The sequence below is a fragment of the Herpailurus yagouaroundi genome, unplaced genomic scaffold, assembly GCF_014898765.1.
Source record: "Herpailurus yagouaroundi ecotype Mexico unplaced genomic scaffold, PumYag 182, whole genome shotgun sequence".
NCBI classification, from domain to species: Eukaryota; Metazoa; Chordata; class Mammalia; order Carnivora; family Felidae; genus Herpailurus; species Herpailurus yagouaroundi.
The window spans coordinates 6,373,370-6,394,401 of NW_024412413.1; the positions used below are offsets into that span (position 1 = coordinate 6,373,370).

The 21,032-nt window shown below is 49.1% G+C and overlaps 1 protein-coding gene across 2 annotated transcripts in view; it reads left to right on the plus strand.

Annotated features, from left to right (window-relative positions):
• Positions 1-941: 941 nt before the first annotated feature.
• Positions 942-21,032, plus strand: part of ARFGAP3 (ARF GTPase activating protein 3) — a 54,215-nt gene continuing 34,124 nt past the window's right edge. Inside the window, exons 1-5 of one of the 2 annotated variants that reach the window (XM_040490637.1) lie at positions 942-1,126; positions 6,196-6,314; positions 13,186-13,258; positions 14,257-14,388; positions 16,287-16,370. In XM_040490637.1, coding sequence (XP_040346571.1) covers positions 1,058-1,126; positions 6,196-6,314; positions 13,186-13,258; positions 14,257-14,388; positions 16,287-16,370 — 477 coding nt within the window. In that variant the 5' untranslated portion in view covers positions 942-1,057. The remainder of the gene's footprint in view (positions 1,127-6,195; positions 6,315-13,185; positions 13,259-14,256; positions 14,389-16,286; positions 16,371-21,032) is intronic. The other variant, XM_040490638.1, reaches the window with a different exon arrangement.

A 21,032-nucleotide genomic window follows, 5' to 3' on the forward strand; every position in this document is an offset into this window, starting at 1 on the left:
ATTTCTGTGTCTCCCTCTCTCTCTGCCCCTCCCCCATTCATGCTCTTTCTCTCTCTGTCCCAAAAATAAATAAACATTGAAAAAAATTAAAAAAAAATTTACTAATTTATTGAGAGAGTGGGGTAGGGGGTGGGGGGGGGGTGGTGGAAAGCATCCCAAGCAGGCTCCTCGCCATCAGTGCAGAGCCGGATCCCGGGCTCGATCCCATGAACCGTGACATCGTGACCTGAGCGGAACCCAGATGCTTAACTGACCGAGCCACCCAGGCGCCCCTCCTCGAGTTCAAACCCTCTGTAACGTCAGCCAAAGGGTGGGCTGCAGCCCGGGGCGCTGGGGAAAGTCGCGCTGCTTTTCTGGTCTATTCACCAGTTGGGGCTGAGCCTCAAGAGAACGGCCCTCTCTCGCTGACCCGATACCCAAACAGATCCTCTAAGAAATCCAATTTTCGGGCGATGAAAGCTTCCCCACCCCAGGGGTCGGCTTCACCTTAATGAAAAAAAAAGATTTTTTTTTAAAGGAAGGAAGGTGACAAGCGACAAGCGTCGGGAGGTGGAGGGTCGGCCCTTTGCCATCACGTCTCCTCCTCTGCCACCTGGAGGGACTGGTCCTGCGCCCTCACGAGGACGAGGTGAGAAGACCTCGGCCAAGCACGCAGTCGGCCGTCGGTGGACGTGGCGATCCACCAGCCCGAGTGGCGGCGGGTCCCAAGCGCCAGCGCGCGGGAACCAAACCCATCCGCGCCCAGCTTCGCCTCGCACGGCCCCGAGCAGACGGCGGCCGGAAGAAGGCGCCCGAGACTCCTGCGCACGCGCGGACAGCGCCGGGGCGGGGCCCGAGCGGGCGGAGCCAGCGGCGCTGCCGAGCGAGGCCGCGAGAAGAGAGCGGCGCGTGAGCTCCGGTTGTGGGCGGGACAGGGGGCGTGGCCTGGGGGCGGGGCCTAGCCGTCACGCTCAGCCCCGCCCCCCTCGGCCACCGTCTGTCTCCCGGAGGCGGCAACCGCTCCTGCTTGGTCCTTCCCGGTTGGCCGGGCCGGCGGCGCCTCGCTTCTGTGGTGACCATGGGGGACCCCAGCAAGCAAGACATCCTGACCATCTTCAAGCGCCTCCGCTCGGTGCCCACCAATAAGGTAACGGCTGCCGGGCGTGTTGAGGCTTGCTGGCCATCGGCGCCGAACCCCGCGGGCGGCCCCTGCTGCGGCAGTGGCCGCGGCCGCGGGAGGAGGGGCCGGCCCGGCCTGTGACACGTCGCACTTGCGGCGGCGCCTGGGCCTCGCTTGAGTCCGGGCCGCGCGCCGCCCCCAGCCTCAGCAAGGGAGAGGGGGAGGGGGCGCACACCGGGGCCCCGGGCGGGGCGGGCACTTAGGGGTCTCGGGGGCCGGGGGGGGGGGCACAGACCTTGTGGTTCCTGACACCGAGCGGGGGAGCACACACGGGGGCCAGGGTGGCGGAGTGGACCCCGTGAGTTCTGGAGAGAGCTGCGGGCGAGCTCGGGGCCCCGAGAGAGGGCTGGGGGGCATACACAGGGGCTCCTGTGAGCGGGGCGGACACCGCAGGCCACCTGTGACCCAGCTGGGACGCATGCACCGGTTCGGAAACTCCAGCTGGCAGCGCTGGGCGCGTGGGGAAGCTCGTGCGACCCCACTCCCCACCCCGCACCCCCCACCCCCAGCCCCGCACACTGGAGCTGACCGCTGAAGTTCCTGGGGTGCCTGTTGGAGCCTGCTTGGTTGCCCGTGGGTTTTGATGGCAGCCTCAGTTTCCCTGTCTGCTAAAGCGGCCAAGTGGTGTGTGTTCAATGGCCTCTTTTCTCTTGCTAAGAAGGCCCACCATACACCCCCTTCTCTTTCTTCCCTTTGGGTCTCTCCAAAATCTTTGGAGAGTTTGGAGATTGGGGTTTTCCTTTTTTTTTTTTTTTTTTTTTTTTTTGGTCTCAGAGGTGGTTTTCTCCTCTGACTTTTACAACTTTTCGCAACCGGCCGGAGATGTTGTGATGACACATCGCGCTCACGTGACACCCTCCCCTGAGGATCACAGGTCAGCGTGGAACCTGGAGAGTGCAAAGGGCTGTCGGGGCGTCAGCGTGGACTGTCCCCTCCCTTCCCGTGGCAGCAGTTTGTCGGGCTCCCCACTGTCACCTCCAAAGTGAACAGCTGTTAACGATCATGGTCGTGAGCTGGGGCGTTCCAGCATGGAAAGATCCCGAGTTTCGCAAAATTAAGACGTCTTTGTCCTAAGCCTTGGAAGGGAGCCTGTATTTTTACAGACTAGGAAGATGAGAAAGGAAACGGCTTATTGGAGGGATTGTCTGATGAATGTAGGGAAGTCGGAGGAGGAGAAAGGCTCCGGGAATTCTCGAGTGCCCATTTCTTGGCCGTTTTCTTGATTTTCAAATTTAGATTCATCTGTTATTACAAAGAGTGGTTGCCCTAGAGCTAGACAAGGTTAGGGTCTGCGCCTGGCAGTGTAGAAGTTACACTTTTTGTCTGCTCTATCTCCGAAACAGTGTGTCTTCTCTTTGAATTCATTGAAGGGAAGGTGCCTTCTTCTTTTTTTTTTTTTTTTAATTTTTTTTTTTTAACATTTATTTATTTTTGAGACAGAGAGAGACAGAGCATGAACAGGGGAGGGTCCAAGAGAGAGGGAGACACAGAATTTGAAACAGGCTCCAGGCTCTGGGCTGTCAGCACAGAGCCCGACGCAGGGCTCGAACTCACGAATCGTGAGATCGTGACCTGAGCCGAAGTCAGACGCTTCACCGACTGAGCCGCTCAGGCGCCCTAACCGTAAGCATTTTTAAGAAGGGGCTGTAATAGAGAGAGCTGTAAGATATACAGACGGAAGAGGTACTTCAAAAGAAACCACGTGGTTTACTTTAAGACTATGTTATCCGATGTCTCCTGCTCGTGTGCGACGAATATTTACCGTGGATCAAGGTTTTAACTCAGAAGGGTCTGTTTTCTAGTTTGAGAAGTCCTTCCCGGTCTCTCTGTGTTTTACTGCTCAAGTTTTACTGCTCGATTGCTTGAGTTGTTCCGCCAACAAGTGTCCGCTGGGCGGCTGCGGTCCACAGAGCGGTGGGGCACACTGAGGGATCCAGAGACAGGCTCCTGCCCTCAGGAAGCTTCCAGTCTGGCGGGTGGAAGACAGATAAAGGACAGCCTGGCCTGTGAGAGGGCAGTGTGGTGAGGGGTGAAGAGTGAGCCCTGGGGCAGACTGCTGGGGGTGTAGAGTCCCCAAGATCCCGCTTCTCAGCTGTGATACTTCACTTCGTAATTCCTTAGTTTTCTCTAAAATGGGGGTGAAAACCCACACCAAGTGCTTTGCGGAGAATACGAAATGTGCAAGATGAAAATGCAGGGCCCTTGTTTAAAAAGCGTTGGAAATTTCAGGGCCCCTGGGTGGCTCAGTCGGTTGAGCGTCCAACTCTTGATTTCCACTCAGCTCATGATGTCACAGTTGGGGTTCGTGAGATCGAGCCCCGAGTTGGGCTCTGTGCTGACAGCGAGGGACCTGCTTGAGATTCTCTCTCCCTCCCTCTCTGCCCTTCCCCCACTCGTTCTTTCTTTCTCTCTCTCTCCTGAAATAAACAAATAAACTAAAAAAAAAAAAAGAAAAAAAAAAAGAAAGGAAAAGAAAAAGAAAACTATATCTCAGTTTTGCTGTGGGACTGCATATCACAACCAAGTGCAATCCCGCTCTCAAAGCCGCCTCCCGCTCCAGCATGTGTGAGAGCCAGACTTGCATCGCTAACTGCCTGCTGGTCTCACACCCCGCAGTACCTGATCTCAACCGCCCCTACACACTGTCCAACAACCTGTGTTTGCATTCAGTAGGTGCCTACTTGGTGCCAGGCTCCGTGCTCAGCTCGGGTGCACAAGATAGGACGCCTGCCCTCACGGAGCTACGTTCTGGCAATTTCTCATCTTAGCTGCTGGTCACGAGGGTGCTGAGACCAGCCTGTTAGAAGCCAGTCTGCGCTCTCCCCAGCCACGCGACAAGCCCACATCGGGAAGATTCTCAGTCTTGCCCGTTCTGGGCCGTGCACCATCTCCCTTGTCACCTCCCTCGCGGGGCGTCTCCTCCGCAGGCTGTTGCCGCTTATTGTGCCTTAAGATTCTGTTCTTGAGAGTCCAGTTGCCTCTTGGGCGCTGTCTAGAAAACTTTTTCTCTCTTGTCCTTGCTTACTAAGATTCCGCCTGTAACTAACTGTCTTGCCTGCTGACTGTGGGTGCATGTGCGGGCTCCACGCGAGCAGACTCTTCCTGAACCCCCTTCGGATGTCTGCTTCCCGTGTTTCTGGTCCTTATTTGGTAGTAAGTGCACAACTATTGGTTGAGTCAGTGGGGGACTACGGGTGGCCTCTTGCAGAGGGACAGCGCCATTGGCAGAATTGGTCACACTGTTTGGGGTCCCACGGAAGGGGATTCCTTACTCGACTGGCTGTTACCACGGGGCATCTTAATTTCTGTGTCCTACCCTCCCCCTGCGCAGTGAGCTCCAGAAAGGCCAGCAGGTGGCCTGGCAGGGGACAGGGACCCAGCAGGTGTTTGTGGAATCCGTTCCCAAATACCTTAGTGCCTACCATGGTGTCTGGCATACAGCAGGTAGTCAGTAAACACTGGAGCGGACCGGCACCTTCCACGTCAGTTGTCACTCTAACCCCATACTTCGTGTGAGCCCGTCGTGCTGAGGGCCTTTGGAAAATCCGCTCGTGTTCTCACTCTCGCGTTGCCCTCAGAAGGCCAGAAGCCAGATCTTTCTTGATGACTGTAGTTGGGACAAACTTCCCATAGGCGTCTCTGTCTATCAAGTGTATTTAAAACCTGGGACTCTTATTCTGGAAGAAAAAAAATTTTTTTCTCTTATTAGTGGAGTTTTTGCCATTCTGTGGTTCTTTTTTTAATTTTTTAAAAATGTTTTTATTTTTATTTTTGAGACAGAGAGAGACAGCATGAGCAGGGGAGGGGCAGAGAGAGAGGGAGACACAGAATCCGAAGCAGGCTCCAGGCTCTGAGCCGTCAGCACAGGGCCGGACGCGGGGCTCGAACTTATGAGCTGTGAGATCACGACCTGAGCCGAAGTCGGACGCTCAACCGACTGAACCACCCAGGCGCCCCGTGCCCTTCTGTTGTTCTGACTTTAATTAATTATAAATATTAAATCCCGTGACAAACTCTGGATATTTTAAAGTCGTTTGTATGCTCCTGTTGCCAGATGCTCTCAGATGAAGACTGTTTGACCTCAGTCAGTGTTGAGGAAGGAGGGCCCTGGCTCTCTCATAAGGGTGCCGTCAGGCCATCTGCTGGGGCTGCCGTCTCTCCAGGCTGGGATTCCCCACTCTCAAGCTCGGTCCTGAGGTGCTCCGCCGGCCCCTGCTCCTCACCGGCTCGTTGCACTCGGGGCGTCCGTCCCTCACCACTTTGAGCCTCTCCCCTGGGCCGCTCGAGTGTCCCCGAGACCTGCCAGCTAGCCTCCCCCAGAGCCAGTGCTCCAGGGGAGAGAGGTGGCAAGAGACAGAAAGGAAGCCACGGCATCTTTTATTATCTAATCTTGGAAACTTCTGCCTTCTTACTGGTCACAGGTCACCCCGCGCAAGTGAGGGTGGCTCCCGTCCCCTCCGCCTCAGCTGGCTGGGGGCCGGTGGAGAGCCACTGGCTGGAAGGCCACGAGGCCACAAGGCCTTGAGTGTTCCCACCAGGGGGACGTCCCTGGTTAGTGTTCATTCGCGTGACTGGTAGGGAGCCCTGCTGATGCCTAATTAATACATAATTATCTGTAACGTAATAATAAAGAGATTGAAAGTTCAGGGTTTTTTAAAAAAAATTTTTAGTTGACTTATTTATTGTGAGAGAGACAGTGATAGGGTGAGTCAGGGAGTGGCAGAGAGAGGGGGAGAGAGAGAATCCCAAGCAGGTTCCCCACAGAGCCTGACGCGAGGCTCGAACTCCCGAAACTGTGAGATCGCGACCTGAGCCGAAACCAAGAGTTGGACACTTCACCAACTGAGCCTCCCAGGCGCCCCAAATGTTGAGGTTTTTTTTAAAAAAAAAAAACCAGGTGAGATATTTTGTACTAACCCGTTTCAAATTGTGAACGTTAAGCAGCTTTCAAGCTCGATCATGTATCGCAGCCTGTGAGATGGCTCATTTAGCTGATAGGGATGAATTAATAACTGAGTTTTGAAATTGTCTTCCAGGTGTGTTTTGACTGTGGGGCCAAGAACCCCAGCTGGGCGAGTATAACCTACGGGGTGTTCCTTTGCATCGACTGCTCAGGGTCACACAGGTCACTCGGGGTCCACTTGAGCTTTATCAGGTGAGTGAGTCTGTTTTCGTCATGGGCGGGAGAGGCTCTTTTCCCCTTTTCTGCTTTACGTTTGCTTTGCCGTCAGGTAGAATGAGAGGCCGACGAGGAGTCGCGGGGATCGAAATCTTTATAGTTAGGTAACCTGGAAGACGACTTATTTTCCGTTCGCTGACTGTTCCGTAGAGCTCTGTGTCAGAGATCTGAGGCTGTGGTGCTGCAGACAGAGTCAGGAGGGAGGATCTGAGACCCTCTCCCCTTCCCTTTATCACCTTCTAATAACCAGCAGATCAGCGACAGCAGGGGGTTGGGGTGCTACGGGCCTGGAGGAGAGCTGATACAAAGGGCGAGAAGCAGGGCGCCTGGGTGGCTCAGTCGGTTGAGCGTCCGACTTCGGCTCAGGTCATGATCTCCTGGTTGTGAGTTCGAGTCCCGCGTCGGGCTCTGTGCTGACAGCTCGGAGCCTGGAGCCTGCTTCCGGTTCTGTGTCTCCCTCTCTCTCTGACCCTCCCCCCATTCATGCTCTGTCTCTCTCTCTCTCTCAAAAATAAATAAAGATTGAAAAAGGCGAGAAGGCTCGTTATAGCACAGGCCTACAGCTCTGGCTCCCAGGGCCGCTGACCTCACGAAGCCTGAGTGAATGATTGTGTTGGGAGTTTGAGTGGCAATTTCATGTGCTTGTAAAAAGAAAGTCTTTTTTTTTTTAATCTGCAGACGTGGGCTGCCATTGGCTCCCTCTGGGGAGTACATATCTTCTACTCTGGACAGTCTGGTTGCAGCCTAGATGGGGCTTTTGCGTGTGGCCCCCTTGGACACAGCCCCACAGTCCGGTGGGAGGCTGAAGTGCCCTTGTGTGAAATAAAATAATCTGAAATAATAAAAGGATCCCCAGGCAGGCTCAGCACTTGGAACTGAGCGAGGCTTGCTCGTCAGCAACCCCCCCTCCATTCCTTATGACTTAAGGAACATCGATATAATACTATTACTATGAAGAACATTGGTTCCTATAAGATAAATCGATTATTATTTGTAATGAGACATTTTCTATGATGGCACAAAAACTACATAGTAAAAATAATATAATTTTCTTTTAAAAATATATTCACTTAAAAAAAAAAAAAAAACAAACATTCCTGATGTACTTTCGTGAGTTCTTTTTTCCGGAAATCAGTTTGTAGAGGCTGATGGGCTAAATATTTATAGCCACGTAACTCCGTAGGCAATTACTTAGAAAAGGGAGTTCTTTTGTGTTCTTCCTGGTTTCAGAGTATCTATCCATTTCTTGTCTTTTTGTCTTAGATGCTGCTCCCAGAATATTTTGAATACACTGTCCTGTTCTTGTCCTTTTCTTTAAATGTTGAGGGATTTACTTGCCCGGGCAGGTTTCTTTTTGGGGTACTTCCCTCCTCTCCACCGGGGGTCGGGGGTCGCACGTCCCGGATTGGTTGTTACCGGTTACCATAAGGTGAGCTGCTCTGCCCAGAGCTCATGAAGTCTGGACTCCATTGGTCTTCCTTTCTGTCTTCACTGTGTTCTGTCCCTCTTCCTCTGTGCCAAGTCCCGCCCTTGTAATCTGGCCCTCCCTTTGCCTCTCCCGCAAAGCACACCTCCAGTATAAACCATTCCAGGCAATCAGGCGGTCTTCTGACGCGTTCCCTGGTGAGGGGAGGACTGACCCAGATCATAATGAGGCTAGACAGCAGGGTCTGTCTGGGCTGCTGTAGGTTTAATGAGTAGCCTTTTAAAAGTCAGATAAATAGAACTATGAATCGCAGTGTTTATAAATGATTCAGAAACAACTGTCCAAAAGTCCTATACAACTGGAGGGCAGCAGTCTAGGATTTGGGCAAGATGAAGTCAAGGAAGGTGAGAGTACTCAGCAGGGTTTTTGTTTTTAAGAGGCGGAGGTTTGCTCGTTAAAATTTTTTCTTGGTGGGAAGAAATTACAAACACTAGGTCATTGGGAAAAAAAAAAAAATCCAAGCAGTCCCAAAGTTCATAAAGTAAGTGAAAAGTCCTTCCTCTAGAATCCCTTGCCCCTCTACACCCTCTTCCCCTGCCAGACGCACGCACCGCCCCACCCCCCCAACAGTCCCACCTCCCAGTCACGAACAGATGAACAATTTGGCATGGATGGAATGTTTATTTAAATGGAGGGTTTTTTTTGTTTGTTTTTTTTTAAGTAGAATTTCAAGTCAACAATTTTACAAAGGAAAAAACCTATGAACTCTTGCCAACCAAAAAGGGAAAGGCGGGTTAGGCATCCACGGAAATGGCCAGCTGCCTCGGAGCTGACTGCAGAGGATGTAACTGTATTGGCCCCTGCCCACCACCTCCCGGCTTGAACTCCGGGCCTCAGCTCCTGGGGCATCTGCGCCTCCCCGTGCTCCTCTCCCTCCAGCTCTGTTTCCTCTCAGGTTCACTGTTAAGTATTTCATGAGCTTATGAAAGGTGAATGGAATCCAGTAGGAGGGTAGGGACAGGCTTCAGTACAGCATGAATAAGAAGATAGACTGTAGGGGCCTGGGTGGCTCAGTTGGTTAAGCATCCTACTTCGACTCAGGTCACAATCTCACGGGTTGTGGGTTCGAGCCCCACGGAGTCTGTGTCTCCCTCTCTCTCTCTGCCCGTCCGCCGCTCACACTCTGTTTCTCTCTCCTTCACAAGTAAATAAACACTAAAAAAGTAAAATTAAAAAAAAACCAAAAAACAAAAAGATAGACTGCAAAGTGCCCCATAGGACGTGAAAACAGCACTGCCTCTACTTCCGGTTGGAAAGTCAGTCCAAGTGGACCACGGGGTGGTAACATTTGCGATGAATTTCGAAGTTTTGGTGAGATTTTGATCATGGAAACAAGGCAGGGGCCTGGGTGGCTCAGCCGGTTGAGCTACTGACTCTTGATATCGGCTCAGGTCATGATCTCAAGGATGTGAGATCGAACCCAGCATCCCTGCTTGGATTCTCTCCCCGCCCCCGGCCCGCGCCCCCCCCCCCCCCCCCCCCGCCCCCGGCTTACGCATGCGCGCATGCTCTCTCTCCCTCTAAATAAATAAATAAATAAATATATATATATTTTTTTAATTTTTTTTTCAACTTTTTATTTATTTTTGGGACAGAGAGAGACAGAGCATGAACGGGGGAGGGGCAGAGAGAGAGGGAGACACAGAATCGGAAACAGGCTCCAGGCTCCGAGCCATCAGCCCAGAGCCCGACGCGGGGCTCAAACCCACGGACCGCGAGATCGCGACCTGAGCTGAAGTCGGACGCTTAACCGACTGCGCCACCCAGGCGCCCCTATAAATAAATAAATATTTTAAAAAAGTATAGAGGCTGGAAAAAGTGAACTGTTTAGTAACTACTTTTTTTTTTTTTTTTTAACATTTATTCATTTTTGAGACAGAGAGAGGCAGAGCATGAACGGGGGAAGGTCAGAGAGAGAGGGAGACACAGAATCTGAAACAGGCTCCAGGCTCTGAGCTGTCAGCACAGAGCCTGACGCGGGGCTCGAACTCACAGACCGCGAGATCATGACCTGAGCTGAAGTCGGACGCCCAACCGACTGAGCCACCAGGCGCCCCAAGTAACCACCTTTTTAAAAAAATTTATTTATTGTGAGAGAGAGAGAGCGCAGGAGGACTAGAGAGAGGGAGAGAGAGAATCTCAAGCAGGTTCCTTGTTGTCAGCACAGAGCCCGATGCAGGGCTTGAACTCACGAACCTGGAGATCATGACCTGAGCTGAAACCAAGAGTCGCGTGTTTAACTGACTGAGCCACCCGGGGGGCCCCTAGTAGCTCATTTGTCTAGGCAGAGGAAAATGAAGAGACAAAGGATTTCAAGGGGAAGATTTGGGGGACATTGTGGAGGGTCTTGACTGCCAGGCCAAGAGCCTGTACTTAACTGCTGAGACCTTGAGGGGCGAACGCAGGAAGGCTGACCTGGGCCCCCGGCGCAGAAGGTGCCCACAGACATTGGCCAGGCGGTGCTGGGCAGGCGTGAGGAGAGAGGGCACTGTGCCTGGCTGCTGGGGGCTGAAGCCCAGCACCACCCCGACTGTTTCTGGGTGTGCTGCTTCCCTCTCGGTGTCTCTGTTTCCTTCCCTTGGACGTGGGGATGAGAAGCCGGGGAGTCACCGTAGAGGCTTTGGGAGAGGAAGGCGGATGAACCCACATAAAGCCTGGCACATGGTGAGTCCCCAGCAGAGGCCGCCAGCGATCAGGTCTGAGTCGTGTGTGTGCCCGCCCAGCGGATGCCGGAGGAGAAACGTTTGTGACGTTCGTGTAGGAAGGCAACGCCTTGCGTGGTGGCCTTCAATCGAGCAGCCAAGCCAGTTAGCAACAGGCGGCTCCTGAAGCTGTTCCCGGGCTTGTCTGTGAGCCAAAGTCTAGATTAACGGTGCTGGATGGATGAAATTCCATTTAAAATTTTTGATTACGTGATAGCTTTGTCATGTTTATTTGGTGAGATTCCTTCTGATTTCTAAAATCTATTTAAATGTGCTGCTTACTGACTCTGGCAGCCACTAGGGAAGCTCATTCATGCAGTTTTGGGGAGGTTATGCTGGACTCATGTAAGGATTACAGAGGTTGTGGGAAACGTCTTTTCTCATTGACTTGGCTGTTAACAGGAGCCACTTTGTTAAAGTGTCACTGATTCTTCCACTTTTCTTACTGCCTCTGCTTTACTTTTTTCTTAGCGCTGTCACAGACTGTCAATTACCTTTCGTGTCTCTCAATCTACATTGGAGGGAAGAAATCGCCTACAGTGAAGTCACCTCCTCGTGTAGGAATGGGCACTCGTGAGCAATTAAGTTTCCTCTAAAGGTTGACTAGTTTCAGGCTCCACAACCCAGTTCAGGAACAATTCGTTTTAATCTTTTTTTCTAAGGAATATATAGAGTAATATTTGGAGAGAGAGAGAGAGAGAGAGAGAGCGCGCGAGCGAGCACGAGCCGGAGAGGGGCCGAGAAAGAGGGAGACAGAGGATCTGAAGCAGGCTCTACGCTGTCAGCACAGAGCCCAGTTGGGACTCAAACTCATGAACCGAACTGTGAGATCACGACCTGAGCTGAAGTTGGACCCTTAAATGGCGGAACCGCCCCTATTTTTTGTTTTTTTTTGTTTTTTTAAGATCGTTTTTTAAAGATCGTTTTTAAGATCGTTTAAGACCAAAAGTTGAGGCTGATTAGCAAATCCAAAAAAACTTGCAGTCTCAGTTTTAGGACCTAATTAAGTCAGCCCAAATTCAGGTACCTGTTATGTGCCTGTTGTAGGAGTGTGGCAGAAAAACGTGGGACATTCCTGTCCTCCGGAGCTCGCTGCTTCTGACCTGACACAGCGTGACAGGGTTAACATGATCATGGTGATGGCGATGGTGAGAATTTTAGCCATATGGGATTTACCGCGAGCCAGGCACTTTCCAGATATTAGCTTGTTTGATTTCTGCAAGAGTGAGATAGATAATACTGTAATTATCACTGCTTTGCACATGAGGAAAGCCGGCACAGAGAAGCTAAGTAACTTCTCCGAGGTCATCCAGCTAGCCATGGCAGAGTTGAGCTTTGTTCTGTCTCAGTCTGTCTCCAGAGGCTGTGCTGTTACCTGCCATATCCTCTGACAGCGTGGGATGGGGGTGGTACCTGACTCCGTCTGATGCAGAGTCGTGAACATGTGGCTAAGATCCATCAGAAAAAGGATTTCAGAACAAGGTGTATCATTTAGTCACACTGCCTGGTCATCAAATTCTAAAAGATTTTATTTTTGTCTTTGGGAAACCTGCTGCTTATAAAGGGTAGATTAAATTTTGCTTTTTATGTATTGACACGGAGTGGATTTGTTACAGGTGCAAGTAATGATATGTATTAGTGTTGTTATTTTAGGGTAGCTGTTGGCTTCAAAATAACATTCTAACGTTTACAAAGGCTAATAAGCAATACAAATAGGCATAGAAATTGGCAAACAGGAGGGCAGTGTAAAAGGAAAAAAGGCATCTTTTCTTTTTACCTTCCTATTTTGTACAGGTACTCCGCCTACACCCATTCAGAAATGTCCACGTTCCTTTACAGTTAGTGGGGGACAAGCTGTTGCATATGGGACAGCCTTGCTTTTTGCTCTTACCTACGGATTTAATGTAAAGGCTTCTGACATTGTTGGAATATCACACCTTGCTTTACAGTGATCGCTTGGCGAATTGTTATTGTTGGGAAATACAGTTATTGCCTTTACCTTGCCTGGATTTGGTCTCAGGTTGCAGAGGAGAGCACGAGGTGTGGTAGGGGAGAAGGCCCTTCCAGCTTTCACGTCAGGAGCACTAAATCCTGAGTTTTCTCCCCTCCCTGATGGCGGTGGTGTTGGTCAGGTCCCTTCTGCCTGCTGACGAGACTGTGAGCGTCCCCGAGGCTCCTGTTAGAGGTCGGACTGGACAAATGCGTAGCTGATCTGAAAAATCAGAGGAGCACATCTGTTTTGAGCAGAGAGACGTTACCGATTTTTAGATCATAAGCCACTGAGAATGGGAGGCGAGGGAGGAGTCACAGTGGTTCCAACGGCCCAGGAAGCTCGTCTTGTCCCTGAGCCCCAGATGAGGCGCTGTCTGGAGCAGCGGAAGTGCTCCTGGCCTGGGGCGGCCCACCTGTGGTCACGCGTGGAGGGGAGCGTGTGGCTGGGCCACCGGAAACATGGCTGCCAGGAAGGATGAGAGGGGCCGGGAGCTGTTTGCATCACTATCACAGGCTCTGCAGACCCAGCACATCCCCTGTCACTGTTAACACAGACCTAGAAGTCTTCAGGATGCTGAAAATCAAGGGAACTCTTGCTTCCAAAACTTTGGTGGCTCCGTTCTGGGGGAAGAACGTGTTAACATTTGAGAACATTCTCCCCATTTAGATCTACTGAGCTGGACTCGAACTGGTCTTGGTTTCAGCTGCGATGCATGCAAGTTGGAGGAAATGCTCACGCAGTAAGTTCATCGCAGACCTGCTGTCTCCCTTCTCGCTATCAGCGGGGAGGGAAGTTGGGTATTTGCACGTATGAGTTTGGGAGGCCCTATTGAGTAGCTAAGACAAGACGACGGGCCTGGGAGTGGATGGCCCTGGTAACTTGTCTATCCCCAAATCTTTTAAATACCTCGTAAGCACAAGGCTCTGGGCTGGGTGCTGAGATACAGTGCCGAACAAGACAAAGGAGATCCCCTTTCTTAGTAACTTCTGCGTAAAACATAACTTCTCAAGTGTCCAATTAACTTATAGTTTTAAAAGAGCAGGTCTCTTTACCCTCCCTGACAAACCTAAATAAAGAGCCTCAAATATGTTAAACTTCATTTACAAACCCGGTATATCTGATGAATCCAAGGGTCAATCCAAGGATTGCTCACACAGGTTTCTAGAATGCCTGCTTTCATTGAGATATGAATTCCGACCCTTATGAGGTGGTTGGAAACAGTTTCCTCTGACTGTTGAAACATTTATCTTATCTCGTGCTTATGCTGTGGTTTCTGTTCACGAAGAAACCGCACTAGACAAGGTGATGGTTGGCGTGGCCCCTGCTAACCAATTTGTCAGAAATTCCAAGTTAGAGGAATTCAAATTGAAATGCATTTCTCATGAGCTAAAAGTAGTCCAGAGTGGAAAGCGTCCCCCCAAATAACAGAATAATTCAGAATGACCAAAGTGGGTTGACGGAGAAATGAAGGGTCACAGCTTTGTCATTTTGTACCATGAGCCTCATGCCCGGTTACACAAAAATACCAATGTTCAATGTGTGGAAAGCATTCCCTTTTACAAGGAGGAGTTGACTTTAAATTAGGTAGTACGAATTCTTTTTGTAAATTATGTGGTTTAATTACTTTTGTTTTCACTAGTATTTCCCAAAAACTCCTTCATAACATGAAGTAATGTTTTCAGTCACAGGTGACATTTAATGCCGCATTGCTATTAATTCATGCATTTTCCTCTGTAGTCTTCCTTTTTCCATCAACACGGCTGTGCCACCAATGACACCAATGCCAAGTACAACAGTCGCGCTGCTCAGCTCTATCGGGAGAGAATCAAGTCGCTGGCCTCCCAGGCAACGCGGAAGCATGGCACTGATGTAAGTCACGGGTGGGTTGGAGCGCCTCCGGCAGGTGAACATTCGTTTCAGTACAAAAAGTGGTTTTGGGGGCTCCTAGGTGGCTCAGTCATTTGAGCGTCCGACTTTGGCTCAGGTCATGATCTGACAGTTCGTGGGTTCGGGTCTCGCGTCGGCTCTGTGCTGATGGCTCGGAGCCTGGAGCCTGCTTCGGATTCTGAGCCTTCCTCTCTCTGCCCCTCCCCTGCTTGCACTCTGTCTCTGTCTGTCTCTCAAAAGTGAATAAAAATGTGAAAAAGAGAATTTAGGGGCACCTGGGTGGCTCAGTTGGTTAAGTGTCCGACTTCAGCTCTGGTCATGATCTCGTGGTTCATGGCTTCAAGCCCCATATTGGGCTCTGAGTTGACATCTCAGGGCCTGGAGCCTGCTTCAGATTCTGTGTCTCTCTCTCTCTCTCTCTCTCTCTCTGTGCCCCTCCCCCACTCGTACTCTGTCTCTCTCATAAATAAATAAAAGCAGTAAAAAAAAAAAAAAAAAATTTTTTTTTAAAGTGGTGTTACCTATCCCAAACAGTAAAACCTTCTAGCTGGATTCTCTTGCAAGGAAACCATGTGTAGTCGATTCTTGAGGTTCATGGAAGTGATGCACTGAATGAGTAAATGCAGAAACATCACTCCTAGGAGAGATAGAGGGCTAGGTTCCTGTGAGTGTCTGGTCACAACATTCCCATCAGCTGATCAGTACATAACCTTATTTTACATGTGATACTATTTAAGGACACCTTATTGAATATATTATTAAATTTTTAAATTAAAAAAAATTAAGTTTATTTATTCTGAGAGAGAGAGAGGGAGTAGGAGGGGCAGACAGAGAGAGAGAGAGAGAGAGAGAGAGAAAATCCCAAGCAAGCTCCGCACTGTCAGCACAGAGCTCGATGCAGGGCTCAAACCCACGAACCTTGAGATCATGACCCGAGCCGAAATCAAGAGTAGGATGCTTAAGCAGGCCGAGCCAGCCAGGCTGAATATATTATTAATTTGCAATTAAATATATAATAATTAATAGTATATTGATATATATATCTATATAATATATATATCTATAGATATATCTATAGATATCTATATATTTAGATATATCTATAGGTATATATATAATATTTAATATATCATTAATATATAATTATTGACTCATTAACATTGAACTCACTGTCCACAGCACTGTAACTCATGCCCAGGGGTGGGGGGTGGGGCTTACCTCATTCTGTGTTTTCTCTATAAGGCACATCACAGCCTTCCTGTGCTTGGGAACACAAGGTAGGACTTCGGCACTGGGCTTGGTAACCAATGAAATCACCAACAAAGCACAGCAATGTGAAAGATGTGTCGCTAAATCGACCACAAAAAAGGACACTTACTTACAGTTTGAGCCGAAACAAGGAGACAGAGCGTCACCTTGTTCAGCCTCAGCTGGGAACGTGCACCTCGGGGTGACCTACATTCTTTACTGATCCACACATGTCTATGAAGGACCGCAGAAGTGTCTTAAGTCCTGACTTGGGGGTTACAGATAAATTGTGGCAGGTAGGTGAATTTGCAAACATGGAATCCACTAAAAATGAGGACTGATGATACTCTAGATACAATATGCACTTGGATATTAAGCCCTCCGTCTTTCCTTTTCAGAAACGGCTTGTGAACCTGGTCTTGACATCCTCAAGGCTTGGAAGCAAAAGTTACTGGGTTGATACATAACCAAAATGTGCTCAGGGGCCCCGTGTAGGCCTGTTAACTGATTGTATAATAGCGGAAAGTACCAATCATTAGCAAACAGGTCTCTAGAAAGGGAGTGAGAGTATTAAAGAAAAACTTTTAAAGCCAGGTGAAGGACTCAGCACACACTTTATGTTTTTGCTCTAGCTGTGGCTTGATAGCTGTGTGGTTCCTCCTTTGTCCTCTCCACCAAAAGAGGAAGATTTCTTTGCCTCTCATGCTTCTCCTGAGGTATGTACTCTGCTTTATATAATTTTAAAGAATGCTTACTCTTACAGTTATAAAGGGCATATATTGAAATGTTTCACTTAGGATCCAAGCTAAGCCGCTGTGATAAACCCGAAATAAGTCACTTTACACAAGATAGAAACGAATCTCCATCAGCAGTTCGGAAGTCGCCTGTCCAGGACTGACCGAGGGATTTATTTTGCTCTTCTCCACGTACTGGCTTCTATCTCACAGTCCCAAGTGTCTGCCCCAGCTCATGACCTTTCGCAGCAATGGCAAGGGGGCAAGCATCTAGGGAAGCGTGTGCCCCCTCCTTTTACTAGAACAATCTGGAGGCAGTGCACATCACTTCCATTCATATCCTAGTGGCCAGAATTTGGTTACAGGCCCATGCCCAGGATCCAGGGGGGCTGAGCAGTTATTACTGGTGGTGCCATGAGTCAGGTCACAGCTATGGAACTGACCAAGAATGAAGACAGGTTTTTTTTTTTTTTAACCAAATTTTAATAGGGGTTTGAACCTCCTTGTCCCTGTTTAGTCATGCCCATAGAGCATACCGTATCTCAAGGCTGTTGTTAAGAATGAAGTCAGTACAGATGCAAGGAGTTAGGAGCTGGCACAGGGTGAACAGTCAGTAAATGCTATCAGAATAATGATCTTTGTCGTCGTGGTCCGACAGGAGCCAAGAACAATCCCCAGATCTCTCAGGTCAGGGAACGTGAGGCCTCCAAAGCCTAAAATATTTACGGAGCTGTCCTGTGAGGAAACGTAGGTGGACCCCTGGCTCAGAGCCTCAGATGTCTGTTCACTGCCCTGCCTCTTCCCAGCCCCACTGGGGAGGGAGCATTGTTTGCTTAACCCGTTCTGTAACCAACTTCAAGTAAAAAGGTGGAAAGGTGTATAAATTGCTAAGCCTTGATTTTTTTGTTGTTGTTATTATGATGTGCACATACACGTTCATTGACATAGTTAACAGTTACCAGAAACAATTCTCAAAAAAGAAGAGAACAGGGGCGCCTGGGTGGCTCGGTTGGTTAAGCGTCCGACTTCGGCTCAGGTCATGATCTCACGGTCCGTGAGTTCGAGCCCCGCGTCGGGCTCTGTGCTGACAGCTCAGAGCCTGGAGCCTGTTTCTGATTCTGTGTCTCCCTCTCTCTCTGCCCCTCCCCCGTTCATGCTCTGTCTCTCTCTGTCCCAAAAATAAATAAATGTTAAAAAAAAAAAAATTTAAAAAAAAAAAAAAAGAAGAGAACAGAAAACAAAAGAAAAGAAGGTGTTCTGTCATGATCTGTGCCTCTTTAATATAGAATATAGTTTAATATAGAACAAGATCTAGAACGTCCAGGACTAGTAGCCGAGAAGTGTTAGGAATAGAAGTGACAGGCTGGAAGGAGGAGACAACAGTTTGGTGCCTAGTGTTGGAATTCGTGTGGAATTAGCATTAACGTGAACTCACGTTTGTTTCAGCGTGTCTCTGTACGCACACTCACGCACGCACACACACAGTGGAGCACGATGACAGGTAGTGGAGACACATGGGTCAACAGAGACAGACACGTGTATTACCCGCCTCTGTCCACCAAGAGGCCCAGAGACAGGGACGCTCCGGTACACAAGCACACCCAGCACCCACATCTTGGTTTCTAATTGCCAGGAGGACCCGGGGCTACCTTCAGAGAAATGGCCGATTCTAGGGCCCGGGCCACTGGGGAGCCTGGAGTGCCCTGGAGTGTCGGAAAGTAAGCAGGTGCTGGGCGGAGCAGGTGGCAGATAGGGGAGGGCATGTCTAAAAGACTCAGGAACCAACCGGAAAGAGGTCCCAGTGGTCAAAACTGGAATCATTCAAGCAACAAAATAAATAACGACAGTTTGGATTATAATCCAAAGAATGAAACAAATATCCACGAGTCCCCACTAATAATGATGAGATGATTGGATAAATAAGTGGAGAGAAGGGATGATTTTTCTTAGAGAAAAATTCAGTCATATCTGTAGATAGTCTGCCCCTCCACAGATGGAGCTTCACCCCCTCTCCCCTTGAGTGCAGGCCAGACTTGGTGACTTGTTCCCAAAACTAGGGAATGGGAAGGGGAAAACAGTGACTTTATCAGAGAAAAGCCTGGCAGTCACCACCTTAACCAAGGGATCAGGGTCTGCATCGCCCACGTTCAGGGAAGCTGACGTGTGGCAGTGAGAAGGGTACCGCAGCCCTGTGCCATTCTTCCCCCAAACTGAGGCTAAGCACGAGAAAACATCGGACACACCCGAACTGAGGGATATTCTACAAACTAGCCGGTCACTACCCTTCAGAAGCTCGAAGGTCGTGGAAAACCAGGAAAGACTGAGCAGCTGTGACAAACCGGAGGAGACTCAGGAGACACGACCGATGCAGCATGGGAGCCTGGAACGGATCCTGGAACAGAGAAGAGACGGGGGTGGGAAAGTGGTGAAATCTGAATAAAGTCTGGAGTTTAGCTAATAACGATAGCTAAATCATTGATCCCTCCGTGATAATTCTTAGTTTTGGCAGACGTGCCGTGGGTACTTTACCATCAGAGGAAGGTGGGTGAAGCGTATATGGAAACTCTACTATCTTTGCAGCATTTTTGCAAGTCTGAAGTTATCACAAAATAAAAATCTGGTGGAGGAAAAATAAGGAATTGGAGCCTTAAAACAGAGACTTAAGAATATACGTGTTTTCGACACCATTTTTCAAGGAACTGAAACAAAAAAGTCCCAAAATCTGTGTGGAACCACAAAAGACCTTGAATAGCCAACGTAATCTTGACAAAGAAAACCAGAGCTGGAGGCATCACAATCTCAGATTTCGAGATATACCAGAAAGCTGTAGTAATCAAAACAGTATGGTATCGGTGCAAAAATAGACACACAGTTCGATGGAAAGAATAGAGAGGCCAGAAATAACCCCACACTTACGTGGTCAGTTAATCTACAACAAAAGAGGTACGACTCTACAATGAGGAAAAAGTCTCTTCAACAAACGGTGATGGGAAGACTGGACAGCGACATGCAAAAGAGTGAAACTGGACCACCTTCTTACACCCTACACAGAAAGAAACAACTCAAAATAGATTAAAGACCTAAATGCAAGGCCTGAAACCATTAAATTCCTAAAAGAAAACATAGGCAGTAATTTCTGTGACATCAGCCACGGAAACCTTTTTCTAGCTATGCCTCCTCAGGCAAGGGGAACAGAAGCAAAGTCAAACTCTTGGGACAACACCAAAATAAAAAGCTTTTGCGTCGTGAAGGAAACCATCAAGAAAAGGACAAGGCAACCTACCGAATGGGAGAACGTATTTGCAAATGATATGTCTGATAACGGGTTAATGTCCAAAATACGTAAAGAACTTGTACAAGTCAACACTGAGAACAGTAAATAATCTGATTACAAAATGGGCACAGGAGGGGCGCCTGGGTGGCTCAGTCCGTTGAGTGTCCGGCTTCGGCTCAGGTCATGATCTTGCGGTCTGTGAGTTTGAGCTCTGCATTGAGCTCTGGGCTGACAGCTCAGAGCCTGGAACCTGCTTCAGATTCTGTGTCTCCCTCTCTCTGTCCCTCCCCCACTCATGCTCTGTCTCTCTCTATCTCAAAAACAAATAAATATTAAAAAAAAAAAAAAACGTAACTACCACAAATAACGAGAAGGGACCATTAAGATGCTGCTTTCAGGGGCGCCTGGGTGGCTCAGTCGGTTGAACGTCCGACTTCGGCTCTGGTCATGATCTTGTGGTTTGTGAGTTCGAGCCCCGCGTCGGGCTCGGTGCTGACAGCTCGGAGCCTGGAGCCTGCTTCGGATTCTGTGTCTCCCTCCCTCTCTGCCCCTTCCCTGCTCATGCTCTCTCTCTCTCTCTCTCTCTCTCTCTCTCTCTCTGTCAAAAATAAACATTAAAAAAAATTTTTTTTAAATGGGTAGAGGGCCTGAATAAGCATTTTCCCAAAGAAGACATCCAGATGGCAAACACACAGGAGAAGATGCTCCACATGACTCATCATCAGGGAAACACAAATCAAAACCACGGTGAGCGATCACCTTACACCTGTCAGAATGGCTAAAATCAAAATCACAAGAAATAATAAGTGTTGGACAGGATGTGAGGAGAAAAGAACCCTCACGTACCATGGGTAGGAATGCAAATTGGTGCAGCCACTGTGGAAAACAGAATGGAAGTTCCTGAAAAAATTTAAAATAGAATTACCATATGATCCAGTAATGCCACTGCTGGCTATTTACCCAAGAAAATGAAAACACTAATTCAAAAAGATCTATATCCCTGTTTATTGCAGTATTATTTACAGTAGCCAAACTCTGGAAGCAGCCCAAATGCCCACCATAGATGAATAGATAAAGAAGATCACACACACACACACACACACACACACACACACACACACACACGCAGGAATATTACTCAGCCACGAAAAAGAAGGAGCTGTTGCCATTTGCAACAACATGGATGGACCTAAAGGCTATAATGCTGAGTGAAATAAATCAGACAGAGAAAGACAAATCCGATGTAATTTCACTCACATGTGGAATTTAAGAAACCAACCAAAGAGACACATAAAACAACAGACTCTTAAATACAGAGAACAGACTGGTGGTTGCCAGAAGGAAGCATGGGTGGGGGGGTGGGGGAAGGG